At 40.6% G+C, this 26,138-nt stretch overlaps 2 protein-coding genes across 2 annotated transcripts in view; both read right to left on the reverse strand.

Annotated features, from left to right (window-relative positions):
- The window catches only part of traf4a (tnf receptor-associated factor 4a), a 35,403-nt gene extending 27,212 nt beyond the window's left edge, over nt 1–8,191 (reverse strand). The window contains exon 1 of the mRNA XM_085370810.1: nt 7,744–8,191. Coding sequence (XP_085226936.1) covers nt 7,744–7,886 — 143 coding nt within the window. The 5' untranslated portion in view covers nt 7,887–8,191. The remainder of the gene's footprint in view (nt 1–7,743) is intronic.
- A 3,411-nt stretch (nt 8,192–11,602) lies between these two features.
- On the reverse strand, nt 11,603–26,043 carry nek8 (NIMA-related kinase 8). Its single transcript, XM_085371181.1, has 15 exons — nt 25,997–26,043; nt 22,343–22,548; nt 21,188–21,420; nt 20,968–21,099; nt 20,317–20,525; nt 20,108–20,187; nt 19,828–20,012; nt 19,151–19,298; nt 18,586–18,662; nt 17,656–17,773; nt 17,396–17,546; nt 16,375–16,538; nt 15,251–15,403; nt 13,470–13,628; nt 11,603–11,631 (listed from the first exon to the last, which is right to left on the reverse strand). The coding sequence occupies exons 1-15, from the start codon at nt 26,041–26,043 to the stop codon at nt 11,603–11,605; spliced, it is 2,091 nt and encodes a 696-aa protein (XP_085227307.1).
- Between the last annotated feature and the right edge of the window lie 95 nt (nt 26,044–26,138).

Consider the following 26,138-nt stretch of genomic DNA (forward strand, 5'->3'; position numbering starts at 1 on the left):
TTCTCTACTGGAGGGCCTCTGCAGCTGTGTGAACTGGCCGGGGCGCTTTCTCTCAGCAATGTCATCATCACAGCTGCATCTCTAAAGCCTCTCTCCGCTTCCTCCCAGGAGACAAGCGTCTTATCCTGAAACAGCCTCGGCTCACATCTATCCGTCAGTCTCAGGAGTGAACGACTTCTATAAACGTATTTTTGTTCTCCCTGCTGCACTTTTTTTTTCCATTCTACTTTTCGTGGGGGGGGGCGGAAGAAGTGGGTTTGCATGGTATGTAAGCAAAGTCACGTGAAGCCGTTGTGGTCGCAGCCCAAAAACAACAAATTTAATCTGACTGTGTAATAATTCTGTCTGTTTGCTGTTTATAACAAGCAACATTAAAGTTGGCTGCAGATCATTTCATCCTCTCCTGTCTAAACATGGATAATTATGGGCTATTAGATGTCAACATCCATTTCCTTACACCCATGAGACATGGCAATTTGAGGTTGTTTTCTTTTATTTTTCGGGATTATATTCTCAGACTTAGATCTTCAGCTTATGTGCAGCTAAACTGAAATAACACTGGTTGCAACAGAAATGGGTGCTTGGTTCGTACAGACGCAATTATGAATCAAGAACATGCGTGAAGCCACCGGGTGGCTGCACCTGTAGTTCAAAAAGCACAAAATGAACCAAACTACACTGGTTGAGGATCTCCACTTTCATGTTGCGCTGCAGCTGAACTCGATTGCTCGGGCTGTAAACTTGGTTCACGTTAAACTTTAAACATCAGTGACTTTCCATGCAATCATTAATTTCAAAGTCCAGCCGTGTGGTGAGCTCAGGGACTTTCAGTGACTAACTTCCTTGTCAGTAATTGCTGCTAGAATTAGAAAGGTGTGGGTGTCACACCTTCACAGCAGCTGGTGACTGCTGCTCGACTCTGCAGGTACATTTAGGTGGCATTCAGAGCACCAACTGCTCTTTTCCCAGACAAAAGCTGCAGTGTCCCGCACCATGTTTTATCTCTGCACGCCTCTTTATCCTCCGACTCCTTCTATGCATTGATGTGTTAAAGTTTATGGGACCCTTTCCAGCTCCATCACCCCGAGTGCAACAGCTGACAGCGGCTTGATTGCACAGCTCTGATAGGCCTTCACAGACCCCAAAGTGTAGAGCGGAGGCCTCGCCTGAACACAGCATCTCTCTGTACGCTGCTTGCTGATCACTGTTGAGTCTCCGGATCTGGACCCAGGAAGTCTGTGCAGTGTTGGGACACCTGCGGGGGGACTGTGAATGTCTCTGTGACAGGACCGCAGGATGGAAATGGCAGCGAACACGCAGTCATTCACCAGTCATCCATGGCTCTGCTCCCATTCAGACACAGACACCCACTGAGGCACAAAGACCCAGCTGCCTCAAGTGGCAGACTTACACACAACATTGAGCACTAATACAACACAGCTCCATTAAGCCCTTTAAGAAACGTCCTGTCACTGCAGCCAGAGTGCCCCTCTATACATCCCTTTGGACAGAAGGGAATTCATCACAAAGTTAAAAGGGGGACACATTTAGATCATCGTGTGCCAAACAGGCCAAACGCTCTGAGCTCAGATCACACCTGTTTAGTGTTTTGGTTAAATCCGAACTAGTTTAAAATTGCACAATCCATCTGAATGGTGCCTCCAAGCTTAATAATGCTGGCATTGTGATTCTGACAGCTGTGCATTACAAAGACAGACGTCAAACTCAAACAAGTGGAGCTTTTACACACCTGAGTCACATGCAAACTTTGTTTTTCTGCTCTGTTCCTACAGTCTGTTCAGTCTCTGATGATAAAACCTGCGTGTGTTACACTCAGAATGTGGATGCAAAACCAACGAGGGACTCGATAAAGAATCAGACCTGTGAGGTGTATTTTAATCAATATCAATCCCTAGTCTTAGAATCACATCCTAACAAACCAGCTTCAGTAAAAGAGCAAATACAGTCTTTATAGAAACTTTATAAACCACTGATTAAACAGCTTTGAATGAGGAAATTTCATCAGCACAGAAATTGTTTACTTTTTGGGAAATTAGCTTTCACACTGAAAACCGAATGAGAATATCCGAGACTCACATCCACACCTATGGCCCATTAAGCTAACGAGCATGTCTTTGGGCTGTGGCAGGAAACCGGAGCACCTTCAGGAAACGTATTCTGGACAAGCTCCACACAGAAAGATCCCAGGAACTCAGAACCTCTCAGCTATGAAGTGACAGTGAGGCAACCACTGTACCACAGTGCCGCCCACGACTTAAAGAATTCACCACACCCGACAAAGAAGTCATCTGGCAAATAACTCACTTCCATATAGAAGGCCTGGCCTACTTTTTTCACATAAAGACAAAGGAAAGTAATTTTATTATAGATTTATGTTTTGAAAATAAAGGGTTTGGCTTTTTAACAAAGTAATAAAAGAGTTGTTGACTGTAGTGTTAGAGCAGTTCATTAATTTATTGAAAAAGTAGCCAATCAGACAATCATTATAGCAACAATTTAGCCATTTCATTAATAATTTAAATAGTTTATTAAACAAAAATGCTCACGCTAAGCTTTTAATAAGTCCACTTGGCTTCTTGGAAACACTTCCAATCGGGTAACTTATCAGTTTTTTACTACCACACTGCTCACATATTAGATTAGACAGATGCTAGAGGAAGGAGAGTGAGGTACAAGGTGTTCTGTGGCTGTGCATCAGGACATCCACAGTGTAAAAAACGTGGGAGAGCACAGCTGAAAAAGCGAGTATCACCTACATCAGTGAGGAGTGGGGAAAAATGCTGTGCTACACACAGAGGACATGTCAAAGTTAAAACGAATCAAGGTCTGCTGCGAAAAACACTGGCCTGGCTTTCGGACAGTGAATAATCGAGCCGTGAAAAATTCTCACATTAGCCCACTTTGGAGCCAATCGTGACTCCGGGTAAGTCAGCAGTTGTGCTGTACGAATGCGCGGAGGGCCTGTAGGAAGAGATGCTCCCGAGCTGAACAAACCAATTACACCCCTGTCAAGGCCGTGGCGCTGCACTGCATCATCCCCACAGAGGCCCCACAGTTACACTGTGAGGCTTTACTCTGGCTCAGGAGTCCCGGCACTGCCGAGCCGTGAGGCCTGGCATGTGTGGCTCGATCATAAGCCCAACTATTAAGTGTTTATTGTCCTTTATTAGAGCCTCAGTGTGGCTAAAACAAAGTCTGCCCTGGTCAGTAGACACCAAGCAACTGAGGCATGTGACTTCTATTTGATTGCAGAGTGTGTTAAAGCTGCAGGGCAGGGCTGCTTTTACCCCATGACTCTCCCTTTAGAAGAGTGTGTGTTTGGGGGGGCGAACCTCCAAGACTGCTGCTGCTGCACATTCCTCCCAAAGTGGAAACACAGGCCATTAGCATCACATGCTAACAGAGGCTGCTCAGACACAGTAGAGCCACAACGCTTCATGTGTTTCCTTGAGTGCCTCTCAGGGACGTTTCACTCCACTGTGACATTCTTTGAAGTGGAAATACAGGATTAGCCTCCTCGTGATTCTATGAACAAAATAAATGGTTTAAAAGGTGATAGAAAACTCTATCTGAACACACATGGCTTATGTCTGCCTGGAGGTATAATACAAAATATTTATATAACATATTAGCACTGTTGCCTCATAATAAGAATGTCCTAGGTACAAATCCTGCCCCGAGTGAAGGAGTCTCCCTGCGCCTGCGTTGGCTCTCTCCAGGTATTCCGGTTTGCTCCCACACTCCAAAGACAGGCTAATTGCTGATGCTCAATTAGCTCTAGGCGTGAATGTGAGCATGAACGGACCTGCGCAGGGTGTACTCCACATCTCACCCTGTGACAGCTGGGATAGGCTCCAGCCTAGGATGTCCTCACATCGGCGCTTATTACAGCTTGCACCTGACAAGTACTGTCACATTAGGACTAAAAGTGAAACCAGAACTCGGAGGAGACATGGAGCATGACTAACAGAAGAAGGCATCGCATCGTGGTGCAGATCGGGATCAATTTCCTTAAAATTACAAAGATGGTGCACTAACCCTGGTAGTTGTTGCTCTCTGCATGTCCTCATGCCATTACTGTCATTTGTGATCATCTCCGTTCTTCTCATGAGGAATTTGGTTATTAAGCACGTATCACTCACCACATAGCGTGTTATAACCCAGTTATATTGCGCCATATAAATTTCTAAATAAATCTGAGGGATTATTTCGTGAGAAAGGATGATTAACGCTCCAGCAATGCCATGCATTTGCTTACTTGTGGCCTATTGTGACAGAGCAGTGGGTCTCCGGAGATGATGACAGAGCCGTCCATGTGAAAGCGGGCATACTGGCCAAGCAAGCCTGGACTGGATGTGACATAGCCCTCAATAACTTCAGAGACAGGATCAGCTGAGTTGCACAATGGGCAATGCATTAGCTAACTACTGACTGTCAGCCTCAATAAACTTGAACCGTGCTCACAAAAGGCGCACACGCTCGACGGCCTCGACTGGCACACTTCGTTAATTAAAGAGGTGAGAACGAAGCCTGTCGGCTGTTTCATGACGGCGGAAGAGCTGCTAAAACACTATTTGCTGTTCACGTAGATGTTTATTTACGCTTTAATCTACCTGGGAAGTGGAGCAGGAAATCTCCTTTGAAGCACGATCAGAGTTCCCACTGTGAAACAGTGTGACCTTGTACGTCATTGTGATTCTATTATTATAAATCTGAATGTGGAAACAGTTTATTTAGACATCTTAGTGCCACTATCACACATCTCTCTTCATGAAAAGCTCAGAAAATAGCTGTTTTAAGTGGCTCGTAACAAATTTGGAGACATCAGGAGAAGTTTATATACATTATTCTGCAGTTTTTAGGCCATTAATAAAGAGATTTAATTATCTGGTGTAAGATCATATTTGTTAATAAGTTGGAAATAGAGTTTTAACCTTGTATACAATGGGTGCTAAAAAAGTCTAACACCTAAGTTTACTGATCAGAGGTGTAAATACTTTTAAGTATTGAATGATAAACAGATCAATGGCCAACAGATGACCTGTGAACATTAGTAAATATTGATAAAACGACCACCCACATTTTAGCTCCTTTACTCAGGATGTGTTGTTAAAGAGGAGATGCACTTCCAGTAAGGCTCACTTGATGTAGGTCATGTAAACTGTACAGGGAGGAATCATATTATGTGACATCTCTACCACGCAGGGGCACAATGTTACTCAATTTAAAACTTTAACAAGTTGAGAAACTTTAGTTAAATTCAGTCAGTCTGTGGGAGTTAAAGAAAAAAAAAAAAGAGCGTAAACTGGAGGACGAACATGGAGGCGGACGGGATGAGGCAGACAAAGCGTCGGGACAAACTCATTGATCAGCAGCAACACTGTTCCTCCCGCGCTCCCTTTGTTCAGCACTCTTTCTGCTTTTCAACCAGATGCAATCTGCTGCTGTTTAGTAATCCAGAGGAGGCTTCCCGATGACTCAAAACACTGCAAACCAGCAGCTCACGACAAACTAGCTAATATATTCATAGCGTCAATCCACCTCTGTGCTGTCACTGTGTTCTGACACAGGAAGCCTGACTGAATGATCACCAAATAAGACATCAGTCTTTCCTGAAAGCAACTGAAACTTACAGAGAAGTTATCCCAGTTTCCCTCGGGGTGTCTTCGTGTTTCATCAAGTAAAACCGAAGACTGGTCTCAGCTAAATAGCTGATTTTATAACTGATGTTAAACTGCAGATCAGCTTGACAGGAAAAATGACAAACCAAGAAACCGCAGCATTTTTATGACTCATAAAACTACATTTGAACAATTATAATGTGACGTTTAACTATAGCAAAGCATCAGACACTGGAGACAGTCGTCTTTAGGGTCTCAAACAAAAGCAACTTTGTGTTTTGTCTTTCTCGATTTATCTTTCCATTTAATCACTGCAGCTCAGATTTGAAACATCACAGCAGCTGTCACCCATATCCCATCCAGACTCCATAACATAAAAACAATAGAATAGTCTGAACAAAGAGACCAGATCTACTTTTATTCAAATCTGATGTGTGAATTTAGTTTTCAGCCTACACATGAAACAACTAATGATCATATTTCCAATAATTCAAATATTTAGCACAAAACACTACAAATGTTCTTCAGTCCCATTTCATTCACTTGAATCTATTACGCCAGCAAATTCTCAAATTGAGGAGGAATCAAGTTCTGACGGCACTTTTGCTCAAAAAAAGAAAAGAACAATGTGGTAATCAGACAGCTTTTCCAAAACAGTGTGAGTCACATTTAGACCGCACTGTACAGATTTAAAAAAAAAAAAAAAAAAAAAAAAAAAAAGGGAAATAAAAGCCAAACTTATGAATGACAACTCCCACAATCAAGTCTTTAGACCTTCTAGTGTGGAGGGCAACGCAACTGTAATACACAGATCAGATCTTTTATTTAATCGGCTACTCTCTGTTCAAAAAAGCAAACAAACAAAAAGTTCTCAGTGTCTCATAGTCCACAACCAACAGGGAAACAACACAAATCGAGTTAAGGTAAAATGAGATAACACAAAGAAAAGCAGGAAATTTTAAACCATTTAAAAACAGATATTTTGGTCAAAAATTAGATTTTTCCCTATCATCATCATCATCAACTACAAATTTTACTTATCAGTGCACCAAAATATTTCAAGGTTAATTTTAACCTTTAAAATAATTTTTTCAGTTTATAAAAAAAATAATTAAGTATTAACTAAATTTGTTAACTGTTTGTTTCCTGTTTTAAATCTTTGTGATGTGGCTTTTAGGGCCAATAGTGCTTTTCTGCACACATTTTAATGCAACTAAACATCACATAAACACAAATCAGAAGTCGACAATCTGAACTCATCTACTACTTTACATGGTGACACTGCAGCCAATCAGGCTGGAGAAGAAGCTCCTGATGCAGGTGTGTGTGATCTGCAGGTAAGCTGTTGGGGGATTCTGTGTATTGCTTGAGAGTCCTGTAGGTGTAGTGGGATAATTAGCAACAGGGCCATCTTTGAAAGGAACAAAACAAAGACTCTGTTTGTAGGGATCTTAACACTGAGTCCAGTGTTGAACAGATTAAAAGGTGAGGAGGTCTGCCATCCTGCTGACCTCTGAGCGAAAGGTCCCTCAGTGGCCCCCAGATGCCCCCGACCAATGAACCACTGTCTAATCCTGGACTCCAGAACATACTCAAAAAACACACATACACAACCCACGCAGACTCATCCACCCCAGCCCAGAAACACAGACAGGATGGGGAGGCAGGGGCCCTCTGCAGGCCACAATCACCACAGCATGAAAAATTAATGTAAAAGGGGGGGAAACCCCCAAACTTTAACATAAAGATTACACTCGGAGAAAAAAAAAATCTGCACATTTATGAGTCTAAGCGATAATTAACAATGATGAAATATTATTCCAGGCTAAAGCTGCACATGCAGAGAGAGAAAAAACACACCTGACATCAAGAGAAGGAGGGTTAAAGCCAGGCATTGTTTACCAGGCCTCATATTGTGTTATTGCTCTGGGCAGCAGCTACACAATAGACCAACATTAATGCAGACCCAGGCAAGACGGAAGAAAGGTGAGCAGGGCACACCTTTGCTTTTATTTACTGCTGCTCGACCGAAACTACGCCAGTAATTTCCGGTGTCGCCTGCAAAGAGGTGGATCCCTGTGCACACAAACACACAGCATACCTCAGAAATTCTTGCAGGCAGGTGTCACAGAAGCGGTGTCCACAGGTGGACACTTGGACGGGCTCCCGCATCGCTTTGCTGCAGAGCGGACACTGGAAGCGTCTCTTTGGCTTCTCCAGGAACTTGTAATCAAACCCGGGCATGGCTGCAGGTTCTGTCGCTTTTGTCGGGCCTTCGGCTGCAGGTTAAAGGTACAAATGTCCTCTCGATCCCCCCGCAAACGGGGCTGTCTAGCTGCGCTGCCGTGAAGCCGATGAGGGGTTCATATCACGTCCCTTCCGCCGCCGACGGATCGGGCTCTGCAAATTCGTCCTCCCGCAGTGCTCAGCTGTCTGACGGCAACAAAGGCTGGACGGTCCGAGACAGGCTGGAGAAACGGTTCTCCCTCCGCAGTGTTTATGTTGGCCGGCAGAGCTGCTACAGCTGTGCGGATGACTCCTCTGGTGATGCAGAATTGACACACTGAGAGCAAAGCAAGAGCCCTCCGTCTGTTTAGGTGCACCGAGTCCCGCCTCCTCCTCCTCCTCCTCCAGGCAGGAGGAGTCAAGGAGCTGAAACGCTCTGTTCACACCATTTTATCTCTGTGATCCCCTCTTTATGAGGCTTTAATCGAGCCTTTGTCCGGCTACAGTGGGCTCTCATCGTTCTTTCATTTCACATTTGATAATTATCAATGTTTATTTATCAGCTTAGACGCCATCAGGGGTCCACATAAAGTGTCGGAGAGTGATAATAAATAAATAATTAAATAAATAAAAAAATACTAAACATACATAGTGCCAGCTGGTGAAGTCACACGTGAGAGAGGTTTCGCAGTAAAGATGTAAATTAAATAAAGAAAAACTGAATCCAACTCAGACACCTACAGCACAGTCAGAGGGGAGAGGCGCCCCCTGGCGATGGAGCAGCACACCAGTCTGGTATTATTTCGTTTCAAGCTTAAATGTTTCATATAAATGCTTCATTAAAAATAACCCCTGACGTCTGCTGTTATACTCATTAAAAAAAATAAACATCCGGATGTCATTTCGTTCACGGGGTCAATAAAGCGCACAGCTTCACATCTGGATCGGTTTTCACCTGCTGTATTGCCACTGGATTACATCACCATTACATCATCACACAGGACAACAAAGGCAGCTGAGCCATGTCCCCAGAAAAGGTGAAATAACTCGGTGTGTTTATAGTATTAAACTACATATTAATGACAGCGTAAAGAGGAGGGTAGAGGAGGTTAATGTTTCATTTTTTGAAAGTCTGTCTTTTTAAATGTTCTCTATTGGAATAAAAGCCACAATACAAGAAAATGTCACTGTGAGTCAAATTTAATGTGAATGTAAATATAAAAAATACATGCATATTTAAAAAAGCAGCAGTGGAAATGAGCATTTTGAGGTGCTTGTACTTGAAACTGTTTTCTGTGATTATTTTGGTTTGTTTATATGGATATATATATATAAATATGCATTAAAATCTTTATCAGAGGTGAGTCTTGGCCCACACTTAGAAGTGACTACCTGCTTGAAGTGGAACTAACAGTTAGTCACAATAGATCAAGGAATTTTTGGAACGATATTTCAGCGCTGTGAGACATCTTGTGTCATCAGAAATACCTATCGAAGTGAAATCAGACATCACCTTGATGTTTACGAGAAAATATCACAAACTAATCCAGATGCAGATTAGTAAGTAAAATTGATTTATATAGCGCTTTCTAAGAAAAGGAGTCACAAAGTGCTTACAGAGTTAACAGGAGAAAAACAAACAAAAAGAAGAGCAAAATGCACACAACATAAAAACAACCAAATCTCTGTCTGAGAAGTTTAAAGCTTTCTAAAGAATGCCACAGATTCAAGCGTGTGAAGAAAGAGTGGTAAGCTGTTCCACAGTTTTGGTTTTAAGAGACAGTACCCATTTAGATTTTACACGGGTACAGAGAACCACAAGAAGACCTCTATCAGCCAGCCTAAGGATTTGAGTAGACAGGCGATGTAAGTGAGGGCCTCACCTCATAAAGCCATGAAAGTAAGAACCAAGATTTCAAGATGATACCTAAACGTGACTGGATGCCAGTGCAGATGCTGTAATGATGGGGTGATATGAGAGAATTTGAGAGCGAGTTACAATCCTTGAAGCAGCATTTTGGACAGATTGGAGGCGATTAATAAACGCTTTGGCGGACAAGAAAATAGAGCAGTACAATAATCCAAGCAGGAGGTGATGAAGACCCGAACGAGCATCTCTTGTTCACTTTTTGAGCAATTTTTCTTACAGTGAACAAGCAAGAGCCTTGATGTGAATATCAGAAGTCAAACATCAAAAATGATCTCAAGATTGTGTTGTTAGCTTTTAGGGTGAATGAGAAAGAAAACGGATATAGAGGTATATGCTTTCTGGAGCGGGAAATAGAGACATTTGCTTTGTCTGAGTTAAATTCAAATATTTTTCATCCAATCATTAATTGAATTGAGACAGTCAATCTACCCCTCGTCTCTGGAGAGACAGAACTTCCAGCCTAAGCTGAGCTGTGCAGTCTCAGACTGCTCTCAGCCTAAATACAGAATATAATCATGTAACTGCAGATGATCTCTGGATTTACTATTGGAAATGAAGCCATGCAGCAGCATATAAAGTACTTCAAACTGACCCCACTTTGCATTATTAGGACTTCAGGTTCTGTGTGCAACTTTCTTCAAATCGTTCATTATTACAGGTTCAAGTTTACATTGACTGGCCCAAAAAAGGTCCTCAGCTGTGACATTTATTTTCCAATATCTCATATTGATGAGGGGAGATCCTCACCGCTGTGCAACATGTTCTTCAGCACATCCCAAAGATTCTCAGTGGGGTTAGGATCTTACTGAACCTTCAACCCAACGGAAGACCCTTATTTCTTTAGTTAAATTGAGGCGGTGTAGTTTGTCTTCATTTACTACAATGGGGGCTTTTCAACACTGTGGTATTTTCATTTGTTGTTAACCCTTTTCAGCATGGTTGTGTCTGCATCAGAGTGAGGCATTGAATGAAATAGTTACTGTACTCTGAACACTTTGGCAGGTTTTGATTTTGGTCATCACATGAACAGTTTTCACACTGTTCTGTACAGCAACATGATTTCAATGAGTTACAAGGACAATAATGATAAAACTGTGAACTTCATCTGCTGTTCAGAGTCCTACACTGGAATGAAAACAGCCCAGCATGTGCACCATTTCCTGCTGCAGTCAGTAAACAGTCTGAAATCTCCTTTCACTCCTCTCATTGAACTGCTGTTTATCTTACAAAAGTGAATGAGCGAACAAGCGAGTGGTTTCAGACACAGCTCGGTCCGTCGTTATGTGGTTCGAACACCGCTGTAATCCAATAAATCGCAAAGTGACCACTGACGTGGTGCTGACTTCATTTGTCTGATGAACGCTCAAGTGGCTTCATTCTTTTCGTTTCATTGACCGGCTGCTTGAGAGAGCTCAAACCAGTTTGACCTTTTAATGGTCTTTCTTGTGCTGACACTGCACATGAGAGCGCACAATAGCTCACTGCATGAGCCCAGCCTAATGACTTCCTGTAATCTAGCTTCAGTATCTGTGTTGCAACATTCCTTTCACCGACCTGATGTAAGATAAAACCTGCAGCAAGGCTGTGACCTTTTTTTGTGCTTTGCATCATGAAATCAAACCATTGAATGAAACACCTGAAAGAAAAATAGATAGAGAGAGAAAGGCTGAGGCTGCAGCTGGGGTTTGAAAGGAAATCTTTCTAAATTCAGCACAGATGGGTCTCTAGGAGGAAGCGGTCCTCCTCCACAGTCTGCTGTCGGGTCTCACGATGGCCGCAGAGTGGGTTATTTTTCAAGACGAGATCATCTGGAGATGGCCTCCTCGAGCAGAGCTGAAGCAGAAACAGAATGGCAATGTCAGTAGAGCTGAATCAGGTGCAAGTGTTTGACCTAATTGGGAACTGGTTCTATCTTCTCTCCTTTAAATACAACAGTAAGATAAGCAGCTTTTGGTTTTTGTACTGAATTAATCTGAAGATGGCACCTTGGCTTGAAATCTTCGCTACATTTTGACATTGGTTAGACAAAATATTCATTCATCCCACAAAGAAAACAATTAGCAGGTTAATCGATGAATGAATTGAACCAGCAGCAAACAACTCGTCTGTTGTTGCACAAAAAGTATTAACCCAATAAATCAGCGGGCCAATAATGAGGCTGACAGTTAAATGAATATCAGTAAGAGCTTGTCATGTTTTACAGGAGGTCTGGTAGTCCTGACTAGTCTAATGGAAATTTTAACACTGCAACAGAGTGATTCCTGCTGTCCAGATGTTCCGCTCTCTTCTTTCTCCATCTGCTTTTTCACTCATGACTAATATAGGCAAAAATACGACATAATACAAAAGAACTTCAGGTCTTATTTGTTTTTAAATTTAGGATCAATATTACAAATTTTGGAGAAATGGTCTGCAGTGCTGCATTTTCTTTGGTATTGTTTAATCACAATTACTACTACTGGGCTACTGGACCAGAAAAACATGTTTGCTTTTCACAGTGACTCCACAGCTACATCTGCACACAATTATCTACATTTTCTCTGTTCATTGTTTAAAGTAATTAATAATTAATTAATTCTGTCTTCAAGTAATTGTTGTGAAGACTTTTGCCTTCCACTCACAATTTAAAGCTCACATTAAGAATTTAAGTTCCTTTCAGAGGTTTGTGAACTAATTTTGTGTTCAATTAAATTAATTCTTTCCTCCTTAAGGAAAACTTTAAAACCTGGTGATTTTGTACTTGTGTGTTTTAGCTTTTGACCTTCACATATGTGTTTCCTAATGTTCACCAGATCCTGATCACTGAAACATTGTTCAAGCATGTGTCATATCATCCACACACATCAGGTCACGTAGAGAAAACATTGACCTACATGACGAACCATTCTTGTTGTCCAAAAAAACTATACAAACAATTTTATCTCTCGACTCTTAGAAAAAAAAAAAGCTTTGCATGATTCAGAGCTCAAAACAATCCTTCTTTATCTTTATACTGGACCTTTAGGACCACCCTCCGTTTCTTTCCATTTCTGTTGTTTAATGTTGAAGTGTTTGAGTTAGAAGGGTGAAACTCACTCACTTGGGCACTTGTGCAATGGTCTGTACTGTAATCTAAACCTCTCACAGTGGTTGGTCTCTATATATCTGCTGCTCAGCTCAGGCCTGAGAACCATTTAAACAGCAGCCCTGCAGCCTGTTGCTGGATTACCAGCATCTCTGTCACTTATTGAATTCTGATGCAGTTTAATCTTCTCTAATTCTGCAGCTGTTTTCAAATATAAAGTGGAATCCAAGCCCTCAGTTTTGTACCATCACTGTTTATACTGCCATTTTCTGTTCCACTCCATAGACCTCTGTGACCTACAATTACTTTTAGTGTGCAGATAAAAATTATATTTGTAGCATAAAAACTAGTTTCTTGTGTAAACAAACCCCCTGGCACCCCGTCTGTAAAAGATGGAAGTACTCCACATTTTTCGCCACAGCTGAGCTTTCAAACTTACAAATGAGTCCTTTCACTATTGTACACAGATGAACATGCAACTCTGCTGATGTTATCGGGGGACCTTGTCTCGAGTTAAGCTTGTCTTTCATCTGGGGAGTAGTGATATTTCACCACATCCCAACATCTCACAGAGTTTGTTAACAGAGGGTAATGAGTGAAATATTACGTTTCACTGCCAGCAGGGTGTTGCCATGACAACAAGCCACCGATGTCACCGCGAACGGGTGACTTTCATCGAGCTGCACTGGCTTTGGTATCCCAGAATCCTCCTCTTTTCTTCCCAGGCGGCCACGGGCCCCCTTGCCCCACGTGTACACCTCCCCTTCTGCAGAGAACAGAAACAGAAGAAGAAGAGGATGGTCACCAAATTGAGAGTCAGAACCCCAGCATGCATTAATTCACACAGGTCTTTAACTGATGGCTCCGTGGGTTTATCTTTGGGATGGCGTGAAAATAATCCTGAACAAATGTGAAACTTGCTGAAGAATCTACCGCAATGATCATCTTTATCGGCTTTATTTTGGAGTTGACGCTATAAACCCACTTCTGACAAACTTGAGATGCTGTCCAAAGAGAATCCAATTATTTGCAAATCTCATAAAACCCATATTTTACTCATAATAGAGCATGGAAAACATATCAAATGTTTAAAGTGACAAAATGACGATATTAAGAAATATATTTTGAATATTTTTAATTTAATCATAGAAATGCATTTCAAAACAGTTGGCATTGGGCAAGAAGAGGCTGGAGAAAGTAAGTGGTACTAAATAGAAACGGCTGGAGGAACAGTACGGGTAGTTGTTTGCAAATCATTAGTTTAATCGCCAACAGGTCAGCAACTAACTGGGTATAAAAAGATCATCTTAGAAAGGCAGTTTGTCACAAGTAAAGATGACCAAAGGTTCACCAATCTGCAAAAAACTGCATATACAAATTGTGAAACAATTTCTGAACAATGTTCCTCAAAATTAAATTGTGAATCTCTTGTAATCTGCAGTAAATACATAATCAAAGATTTCAGAGAATTTAGAGAAATCAATACGGAATGTTTATGACTGTCGAGCTCTCAGGCTACCAACTCCTAGGTCCCAACTTTTTCAGAATTGGTGTTGTACATTATAACTGTGTGGTGACACAGCCAGTCAGAGTCAAATTGAGATATAATAAAATACCCATGTAAAGCAGCTAAACAACAGCTATCAATGAAATGTGGTCTCTATCAGATTAAATCTAATGTTATCCATTTCAAAATCCTAGTTGACTTCCTTCTTAAGTTATCGATTTGAAGTCACCCGTTTTTTTCGTTGTTGTTTTTTTTATAGTTATACCTATGGTATCAATTTGAAACTCCTATGTCAGTTACTGCATTCACAAACTTGGGACTCCACATCACCTACCCGGCAGGTTGATGATAATACCCCATCAGTCTTTTACAGCTGAGAGGTAAAAAGAAATGTCTAACAGTAATTTATAGTTTCATTGGCTAATATAATTAGACATGGTAGTTCTCACCGTTTATGTTTCTCTGGCATACCAAGCAAGTCTCCCTTGCCAGAAAAACAGATTTGGCCTGATTGCAGCTTAAGCTGTGTGTACACACACTTTTCTCCTTCTTATTGGTTCCAGTAATCCAGTCAACTCTCAAACTGTACTACATCCCCGGCCCATCTTCAACCTGAACGGCAGCCAGAAAAAACTGAAAGCCCCTTTGCAGGTGTGCAGGGTCTTCAAAAACTTCAAGACGTGATATTTACTCTTTTCTACTCATAAGTATATTAACCTGATATCACACTTTACTTAAAACTATATTGCAGTTTCCTCTGTCAGCCATCCAACATATTTTGAGGATTCTTGTTCACAAAACTCAAGTCTCAAAAGAAACGTGGTTCAAAAAGAAATCTGTTGCAATGTTACAAACATGACTCAATAAATGCATCTACTCACCAGATCCTATGGCTAAGGTGAAGGCGTCACCACAGGCAGCCACAGTGATGCCCTGCAGGCCAGACACTTTGCAGGGGGCACGGCTGCTACGTCGGGAGCTGGAGCCAATTTGACCGTGCTGGTTGCTGCCAAAGGTGAAACACTGACCATTTTCTGAACAACGAAAACGTGGAGACATAAACCAAGAAAAAATTTAGGAATTACACTTGTGGTGAAATTACTTTGTTAGCAGCTTTTCCCTTGTGCGGATAAGAAAAATTTACGTTTTTAATGAATTGCAGTAATATTAATTTTTGTACCGCAGTTGCCTGACAAGGGTCTGCGGGAAAAAAAAGAAAGAGGTCACAGACATTATTCAGGATTCTTTGTTGCATCCCACTAAACCCAATGCTGTCAAAAGCAAGGGAACTACTGCAGTTTTGTCAGGGCTAATCTCTTCAATCTTTCTGGTTTCTGTTTTTCTAGTCAGCTTTAGTCTGGGTGCTAACCAATCACATTTGAGCAGGTTCTGGATGCAGATAAACAGACTGTATAGATGCAAAAAGAGGAAAAACATTTGCCGTTAAGCAATCTCTAACAATCAGCTATTTAAAATATCTGCTCCTCTCTCTATTTAGTCTTTCTGTGTTCCCCTCAAATTAGTTTATTTATCCTTTAGTTGTGTCCTTGATTAATTTCCTGCTTTATTCTGATACCTAGATTTCTCTTGTATCCTGCTTTGGATTTTATCCCTTGTTTGTTGATCATCTTGATAGTTTTCACCTTTGTCTGGTTTCCCTTCTGTTTCTCATTTCCAATCAGCCCTCTGTGTATAAGTAGTTCTGTCTTCCTCTTTGTCAACTCATCTGTTGTACCACCTGCTTCTCTCATAAGGTGCTGCTTCTAAGTCATGTGCTTGTTGGCAGTTTTTGTACTTTTGGATTAGTCACCCTTTTTTCCTCCCTGGAACTTATTGTCAGCATGAAAGTAAAGCTTGCTTTGTGTATTACTCTGTGTGCCAGTCTGTATTTGGGTCCACCTTTGGACTTAAACTTAACATACAAAGGCACTCGCAAAGAAATGCTATAATAGCTACAAACGAGACTCTTTCCAAAAAAGAGAATAATATTGTGAATTTCTTGAACCTGTAACAGCGACAGAATGCGCCGTTCCAATGTCAATGTAAACAATCTTCTCAGTGTTGAGTGGGGCTGATTGGACTGGAGTGTAAGAATGAACTTCTTCCACTTGATTCAAGGGATTCGGTTCCTCTCCAGCTGTGATCATATCCAGGCCAAGCTTGTTGAACCTGAGTACAATAAAACAACAAAACAAACATTTTTAACAGACACAATGCTGTAGTATTCGTCCAAATCTTAAGTGTTTGTTTAAGCATGCATACATTTGAGAATATAAAACTGTTTGTTTCCTGTAAACAAACACATTACCAGCACTCGCTCATAAGTATCGTTTCTTTTTTGCCTTTTGGCTAAAAGCTGCAATCGGTGAAATCCAGAAAACAAATCTGACATTATGTAATATAGAAAAAATCCCAAGTAGGCAGACGTTCCAGTCTAGTTTGCTATCATGTGTATCAAGTTTCCATCCCGTTGGCTATGAAGTCTGTTAAGTTTCATGGTATATAAATAGTTCCACCTGCTATTTTTGGAACACTTTGATGAATATCGTGCAATAAAGTTCTTCTTACCCATCAATGAAGAATAATTATCATTTAATGCCAGTAATCTTTTAGTTTCATATTTATCAAGTATTCAATACATGTTTAAGGTCTGGAGCTGAGTTCACTGCTACTGTGTATGTATTTCATGTCTGTAAGCCACAGAAGTGTGAACAAAGCTGTTTACTACTCTTGCCCTCTCCTATTCACACATACATCCTCTCTGAGAGAGCGGGATTAGCGCTGAGTGAATGCAAAGGCTTTGTCATTTTAAGAGAATGCTGTCTCACACGTTGTGCACTAGGAAAGTACCTCTCTGACCTTTTAACCTACCACCATCAACCCACATGATCGAGTTTATAGAGTGAAAAAATGTTAGCATTTTTTACGGAAAACATGGAGTGAAAACGTTGTCTCAGCGTTATATAACGCTGCTCATCACTTCCTCATTTTTGTCACACTTTTGAATCAAGAACCAGAATAGTCACCTGTTGCTTCCACATGCCACAATGCTGTGCTGGTTGCTAATAATCATGGAGCAGTCAACTCCACACACCACCCTCTGGGCTTCAAAGTCGCCAGGTAAACACACTTGCTGTGGAGAGTTATGGGTGTCCTGGGTGCCGAGCCCGAGGCGACCTTTCAGACAGAGACCCAACCATTAAGCTCTGTGTTGAGATGCAGCTGTCATAAACCACACAAGCAAACACCAAAAAGAAGAAAATAAAAACTGGTTTGTTTACTATACCATTGTCTCCTCTTCCCCAGGCAAAAACTTCTCTTTCATTGGTCACAGCGAGAACATGGGAAGCACCGCAGGACACCTGAATGAGCTCGTAACCAAGCAGGGCCTCCACTATCTTGGGCTGAGAACAAAAACAGTGTCATCAATGAAATGAAAGCTTTTCATCAAAAATCTGTAGGGACGTTGCGCCCTCATAGCATTCATTTAACTGTATAAAATGAAACTGCATCATTCTTGGTTGAATTCACTCCTCTCTCTCCCTTTGTTTCCTGTCTGCTTCTGTACTATCTATTGCCTAATAAATTTTAAAAAATGTCTTTTTAACGACCATCTCTTTCTATAAAGTCTTTTAATTATTCATTCATCCATTATTATTTCATTGTTATCAATTCATTGTACATGTTAAGGCACGTCTGCTTTTAATGTGTGCTTTTCTGTAAAAATATGAGGGAGAGCACATCAAGCCATGAAAAAAAGACATTATTTTAACACTGTGAAATTGCAAAACACACACAAGCTTGTGTAGAAGCGTGTGGAATGAAGTCTAACCTGTCAGCTTTTTAGGACGACGTCTGTATTTTTTTGCTCCAGTGTTCCAACAACCCAGCTAATATTCCAGCACATTCACCACTAGCTAGTGGGCATCATGTGCGCTGCCTCCTGCACACTAGCTCTCTCACCTAAACCACACAGTGTTTCCAGTAGTGCACTGCTGATTAAATGGTATTATAGACTAACTTCAGGGTCACAGAATTTCTACTGATTGAGAGATTTCTTTAACATGTAATCCACCTTTATTAATCTAAACAAGTTGATTTGAGTGGAATTTACAAAGAAGCTGTTGCCTTTAACTGTATTACTTTTATTAGGGTATACCTAATTTCTTACACTGGCAGCTATCATTGCATTTACTAAGGCATTCAAATAGTGTACCTGTGTTACATCATTGAAGTTCCCGTGTCCTAGACAGCCGTTGCTTCCACTACCAAACGTCATGATAATGCCCCTGTCTGCAAATTGGAAATGAAAAGAAGGGATTAACAGGACTATTAGTTGATGAGTGTAGGTGTATTCTTACAGAGGCCAACAGAATGCTTCTAATCCCCATCTAGGAAACACTAATCTGCAACACAACAGTGAAAACTGATGAAAGAGACATGAGCTAAGAGAAAAGAGTCTTTAATCCTGTGTTATCGGCTTTGTGGTGTTGGATGGGTTGACAAAACCCTTCAAAAACACGCTGTGAGTGTACCACAGTGTGAGAATGAGAGAAACAACCATTCCTAACTGCCAGGCAAGCATGAGGGTTATGTTCAGGTAGATTCACAATATCAAGATAAAGAGATGGTTGGCTGTATCCAAAGTTTGCACTCAAACACCGGTTTAGTGTTTTAGGGGATGAGCATAAAGAGATTTTCTACAGCACAGCTCCTAACTAAACTGATTGGCACGGCTGTGATCTCTCTGATGGGTATCCAAAGACAAATGGCCCACCTACCTGTCATGCAGGTGGTAAAGAGATCACCACAGGACACAGACTTGATGGTGACTCCAGACTGACCCTCGAGGAAGCGAGAAATAAACTGAGGCTGGATCTGCTCCACCACACCAGGAAGACTGGCCTCAGAGGACCCCACTGATGGAGCCTGTGACAAAAAATGTTATTAGACTAAAGTGAGCAGAGAGTCTCTTTATGGCAGTAACAGAATAAGAGGAAATCACGAGTCTGCAATATTCAAGCCTTCCAGATGTTACTTTTAAAGTATACAAATACCCATGTAGAGAATTTATGCTTTTCCAAGAGTATCTTAAAACTCAAAATATGGATAAAAAAGTGCTAAAATCCTTCAATCTGATGTTGTCTGTTTAGTACTGTAGCTTCTCCAAGCAACCATAACAATGCTGTCCTGTAATATTGCTATTTGAGTCTTTAAAACTTTCTGGGATTTTCTTGTTTGCTACAACAAGTACTGGCTCATAATTTCTTTCAGCTATATTTGGACGTTTAACAGTGGAAACATCAGCAAGGCTGAGGAGAGCATATCAGATCAAAGCTGCTCCTTTTGCACTGTGTCAGAGTTACAGGGAACATTTGTACTTCAGGAAAAGCAGTCAAAGTAAAAAAAAAAAAAGAAAAAACAAAGAACACACACACACACACACACACACACAAACCTCCCATGTAATCAAACGGCCAGTCTTGGTCACACCCATCTTTTGAGTGCGGCCCAGAGAGACCTGAAGCACTTCCGTGTTGAGCATCGGGAGGCGGAGAGGGGTCGAGATGCCACTTCCCCACGTATACACAGAAGACAGCGGGAGGGAATGCACCTTTCCTGGTCCTAAACCAACTGATCTGTCTGTTTCAGCCCAAAAAAAGCAAACAACAATTTTTGTAACTGACGCTATCAGTCTAGATCAGCCAGTACTATGGTCAAATAACTACATGCTTCACCTCTTGACCTGTTGGCAGGAACTCTCCCTCCTGGTCTACCTTGAGGACCAGTTTGCACCGTAGACAGAGGTTTCTCAATCCTGGAAGAAAAGAAGATATTGATAAAGACAGAAGTCACTACACAAAACATAATAAATCTCAATCTGACATCAAAACTCTTGTAGTTAAAATAATCTTATTTCATTATTAATTAAGCAAAAAGACTGTACCTGCGCATTTTTACATTTCCTATATCTGTGTAGAGGTTAAGCAGGGGCCTGATGCATATGGGGAGAGCCATTATTTCATTGAGTTGAGGCCGTTTGGATGGATCCAAATTGAGCATGTTGAGAATTAGCTGTCGGAGTTCTGGGCTGTAACGGTCTGAGATCGGAGCAAAGGTGCCGCTCATGATCTTCAGAACGAGGGCGGGGAGATTCTGAGAGAAAAATGAAGGAGTGAAATCATAAGATGCATCACAGATTGATGTGAAAAGCATAATCTCTCATCTACCCTAAATCCTTGTCAAAACAAGAATCTTTCACAGCACTAAACCGCAGTGTAATCGGTAGTGAAAACAGACTTGAGCAAAAGCAAAAAAGATTTGAATGAATTATTGATCTGAGTGGATATCAGAAGCAGTAGCAATCTGTTTGTGCTTTAAAGTGGGACAACATGCGGGTGCTTTTATGAAATATTCTGAGAAATTTTAAGAATCACCCATTGTGTAAACAGAGTAGCTCTAATGGTTTGAATGCCTTTGCACACAGCAAGAGTTTATAATTTATACATTTAAGGAGAAGAAGAGTAATGTAAAAACAATAATGCAGTATTATCATCACACCCAAAATGGGACAGTATAAAGTATATGCTCTTATTACAGCAGCCTCAAAGGCTCTCTTGAGGCTTGCTAGCTCATACAGCACACAGCCCAAAGCCCAGATATCACTCTTCTGGTTATACGGCTTTCCCTCACACAGCTCCGGGGAGATGTAGCAAGGGGTCCCGACAACCTGTAACAGGAAATAAAGGAGGTTTTAATTCCATTTCAGAATGCAATTTAGAATTCTAAAAATGAAGGGAAGAGGTAAGACGATTCACCGTGTAAGCTTTGCTTTTGCTGACGAGGATCTTGGAGATGCCAAAGTCTCCGATTTTGACAATCATCTGGTGTTTGTCAAGAAGAATATTCTGAGTCTTGAGGTCCCTGTGCAGGATGAGCTTGTTGTGAACATGGTACAGGGCGAGCAAGATCTGCACAAAGAAGTGAAGGATGGTGTCTTCGTCCAGTAGCGAGTTACAGCGCTTCTGTATGTAGTCAGCCAGCGTCCCACCTGCATGGAGAAAACATGAAGGGAAGAATAAACAACACAGATGACTTTGGTTTGTTGGAACCATAATGGAAGTTACTATGTTGGTCTGAGTAATGAAATGATATTACAGCCAATTAACATTGGATTTTAAAGGCTTTAAAGGGCTTTAAGATCACAGCAGGTGACCTTGTTGCTCAAGTGAAATGTTACTGTAAGCATTAGAAAAAATAAGTAATCCAGCCATGTAAATAAATCACATCAACACTTTTATCTGCAACAAATAGACTTTTTGGATGTTTACAGCCCCAAAATCTGAACTTTAACAAAAACTAAAGTCCATGTACTTTTTCAATAATTTTCTTTCATGTGAAAAAATATGACAATAAATCCAGGCAGGATATATTTACCAAAAAATCAAACAAACTACTGCTAGAATAGTTGGAGCAATGACAAAGAAAAGATAATGAGTGAAAAATGCTCATAAAACACCAAAATATGTAAGGTTTTATATCTGAATCAAAACAATGTACGTGCACCAATATCTGTAAGCTATGGCAGTTCCACTGGCAAAACAAGCTACTTAACCAATCACAAATTGAGAAAATGTCATTTAGAAATGCATTGCAGAACTTTAGAGGCCTTGGCAAAGTCCTCGTCTTTAGTATGAAAATATAAAGATCCAAGCCTCATGATTTTAGGTTTTTGTTTTGGTGCATTTGTGCAGAAGGCTGGCCTCACTAATGGCAATCTACATTTTTTACATTATAGATAAACAGATTTCTGAATTGTAATACTATCACACAGCCTCATGTGGTATTCCCAGGCCTAACATGATGGGAACCAGCAAAGGTATGGAGCCCTGCAGGACTATATCATGGGAAAAGTAACATGCTGTACAATTAACAAAAGGGAGATGTGTAATAAGATATTATAGCAAGGTTACCTGGAGCATATTCCATCGCTATCATTAGGGCCTTGTCTTCCAGGAAGTTCTCATAGTACTCTATAATATTTGGGTGGTTGAGCAGTTTCAACACCTGACACTCGTTTTGTGCTGCCAGACGCTCGTCTCGTGACATTTGCTCCACCGGGATCTCCTTAAGGATGACATAGGCCGCGTCGCTACGCCTGCGGCACAGGTGAACAATCCTGACAGCAGAGCAAAGTGAAGAAGAATGAGAGATACCGTTTCCTGAATAAATATGAGCAGGGTGATTTGCTGAAGTTTAGATTTGACATTGTTAACTCATTCACTGCCATTGACGTCTATAGCCGTCAATTGCAGTGAATGAGTCAATGGGTTTAACTCATTCACTGCCAATGGCTGGCAGTGAATGAGTTAAGCTTTGGCACTGATTTATTACACGTTACTCTCTGGGGAAGCGATAATGTGAACCAAATAAACACAGTAACACAGTAAAATAACCTCAATATTTAACTTAAGATTTTTAAGCTAATGTGAGACAAAGTTGTAAAAGAATAGAGAATCTGAAAAATCTGACCCTTTCACAGCATTCTGTACTAACCTTTAAGAACTACTCCCACACATGGCTGGCACAGAATAAAAAGAGAAATAAATGGAAGGGACACCAACACAGTGCATGTCTTCTTAGCATATAACCTGACTGGATTCTTTTATGTAGAAAAATAATAACACTTTATCAGCCGATTTAACATCTGGGCTCAAAAAATAACTCTGCCATGCTGTGGGATCAACATTGTGTTCTATTCAAATAAAGTACTGACATAAAAGTACAGCTGTGCAGATCAGGACCTTGTGACTTCCCACCTCTGATGGATTATTTAAGTAGTTATAAATAAACTGCAAAATGAGCAGAGCAGCTCAGGCTCGGGATAAATCCACTTGATGTGCATTATTTATGAAATGTAAGCAGCACAATCCCATGTCTCATTGTGCAAACATCAAACAGGCCATCTTTTAATGACAGTTTTATCATTCAGATGTGAAGTATGACCAACACCAATTCAAAGTGATATGAATGTACAGGTATGGAAAACAAGATTTCTTTTTCCTGCCTCTATGGTATTTTGATCACAAGTTGGAATTCAGACAAATAGAATGAAAATAATAAATGTCAATGTTACAAATGAAATTTCTGCTATATTTGGGTTAGATTAGTTGATTTTGTTTCAGAAGACATCAGAAGCTTTCTCCATCTGTGTACCTGAAAAGTATATTTGATTTGTGTTACAGTCCTGAGGTTTCTGAGATGTTACTGAAAATTGATTTTTTGGAATTTGTTGAGTTTCGGTTCCTATTTTGATTGGATTGTTATTCTAGTCTGCCCAGTGTTTCAGTCTTTGTGTCCCCCTGTCTCTATGATCATCTTTATTGTGAGTCTTTTTGTCTGGCTTTATTTATTATGTTTTGAATGTTCAATTATTTTCAGTTTTGCTTTGATAGTCAGATTACTCATCTTGATTCAGTTTTTTACCTCCTGTCTGTCTTTACTTGCGTTTGATTACCTTCAGCTACGCTTTGTTCCCACTGCCCTCTCATCTCCAATTAATATATATATGCTGTGGACAAATAGTCCAAAAAATTCTTTACCTTGACCTTAATGGTCAGGTGTAATGGACACTATAAGGAAAAGAGAAGGACGGTCCTCAAAGAATCCAACTTTACTTACACTATACACAGCTTCTTAAAAATGTGATGGCAGATGTTGTGGATTTTCAGAAGAGTGAAGACAACAACTAAATTTTAAACATGTTTGTGTCATGTTGTTTCACACAGTCACATAAAAAGAGAACCACCCCTAAGAAATACAGTAAAACTTCATTAGCAAGGCTGGACATTTAAATGAACAGGGACATGGAGCTCATAAAGTGTATACCATACCAGTCAAAATGAGATTATTTACTTCAGTCATATTTTCTGATGATCTAGTGTAACTCAATATAGCTCATAATCTTTATTTATGGAGCTTTTCCTACTTATAAAGCTCCCTTCTTCGTGTAAAGCAACAACAAGCAGATTTTATGACAGTAGCATAATATTGATCATTTAAAAATAAGCTATAAAGGTTTAGCACATAAAATTGAAAATCACACATAAATATGTGAATTGCTTTTTCTTAGTACTTAGAGAATTCAACCAGCTCCGATTATGCCTGCAATGTTTATTCTTCCAGGTCACTTCATGCAGAAACCTTCCTAAGCAAAACCGACTCTTTGACCATCTTTGACCATCAAATTAATATTTATTCATATGTGACATGGTAGTGTTTTTGTCATTGGCTATAAAGTTTGTGATTGGAAAAATAGTTGTAGTGTTTTATGACCTCTTGGGGTTTTTGTTTATCAGCTAAAATTATATATCTTCATGACACTTAAAAGATTAAAAGTTTCATTCAATTTAAGACTTCAGTGCCTCTTTCATAAAACACTAGCCAACACATATTCTTTTTCAAAACTCCAGAAAAACTCATTCAATTAGTTGAAGTTTAATAAAAAAAAATTAGAGTTAAACTTTGAAATTCAGTTTGTAGGCTGGTTACAAACTATTTACACTCATTTGTCATCTTACCCTGTCATCTGGACCAACTAACACTATATTACCAAAAGTATTCAGTCACCTATCCAAATCACTGAAATTTGGTGTTCCAATCACTTCCATAACCATAAGTATATAAAATCAAGCACTTTGGCATGCAGATTGCTTCTACAAACATTTGTGATAGAATGGGTCGCTCTCAGGAGCTCAGTGAATTCCAGCGTGGTAGCCTACCGTGATAGGATGTCACCTGTGCAACCAGTCCAGTTATGAATTTCCTCACTTCTAAATATTCCACAGTCAACTTTTAGTGGTATTATAATAAAGTGGAAGAGATTGGGAACAGCAGCGGCTAAGTTGCTTCCTGTTCCAACATGACTGTGCACCAGTGCACAAAGCAAGGTCCATAAAAATATGGAAGAGCAAGTTTGGTGTGGAGAAATTTCACTGGCCTTCATAGAGTCCTGACCTCTACCCGACAGAACACCTCTGGGATGAATTAGAGCGGAGACTGGGAGCCAGTCCTTCTGTTCCAGCATCAGTGTCTGACCTCACAAATCCGCCTTTAGAGGAATGGTCTAATATTCCTATAAACACACCCTTAAAGCTTGTTGAAAGCCTACCCAGAATAGTTGGAGCTGTTATAACTGCAAATGCTGGACTAGCATAAAATTAAACCCTATGAATTAAGAATGGGATGTCACTCAAGTTCATATGCGTGTGAAGGCAGATGACCAAATACTTTTGACAATATAATGTATATAGGGTTTGACCGAGGGTGGTAAACATTTTTGGTGACTTTGGCAGACTTTAACACTCATCTGACCTCTACATGCCTTTCAGATAGCTGGTTTTTAAAGTAAATAAATCGCGTCCAGTGCTCTGTTACTTCTGGTAACACGTCCTTCTCCGTCGTCGTCTTCTTCGCACGTTTGACGATTTCCGTTACTTCTTTTTAAGGGGAAAAATTGTTTTCCTCTTTCGCTCCTGACAGCGCAGCGTTTACAGACAGGCTGATGTGTGTGACATAAAAGAACTTTTATAAATTACATATAAAGTGTAAGTATAGCCAGACGTTACCCGAAAGCTCCTCTTCCAACAACTTTGATTTTCTCATACTTCTCCATCGCTGCTGCGCCCAAACGTTTCCGCCGTTTCCAGGCAACCCCTCTGGCACCACGGCAGCCAGCGAGGGACAAAACAGACTGATTCCACACAGTTA

The sequence above is a fragment of the Diplotaxodon limnothrissa genome, linkage group LG14, assembly GCF_057381915.1.
Source record: "Diplotaxodon limnothrissa isolate DT_005_m linkage group LG14, D_limnothrissa_male_GT1.1, whole genome shotgun sequence".
In the NCBI taxonomy this organism is placed as follows: domain Eukaryota; kingdom Metazoa; phylum Chordata; class Actinopteri; order Cichliformes; family Cichlidae; genus Diplotaxodon; species Diplotaxodon limnothrissa.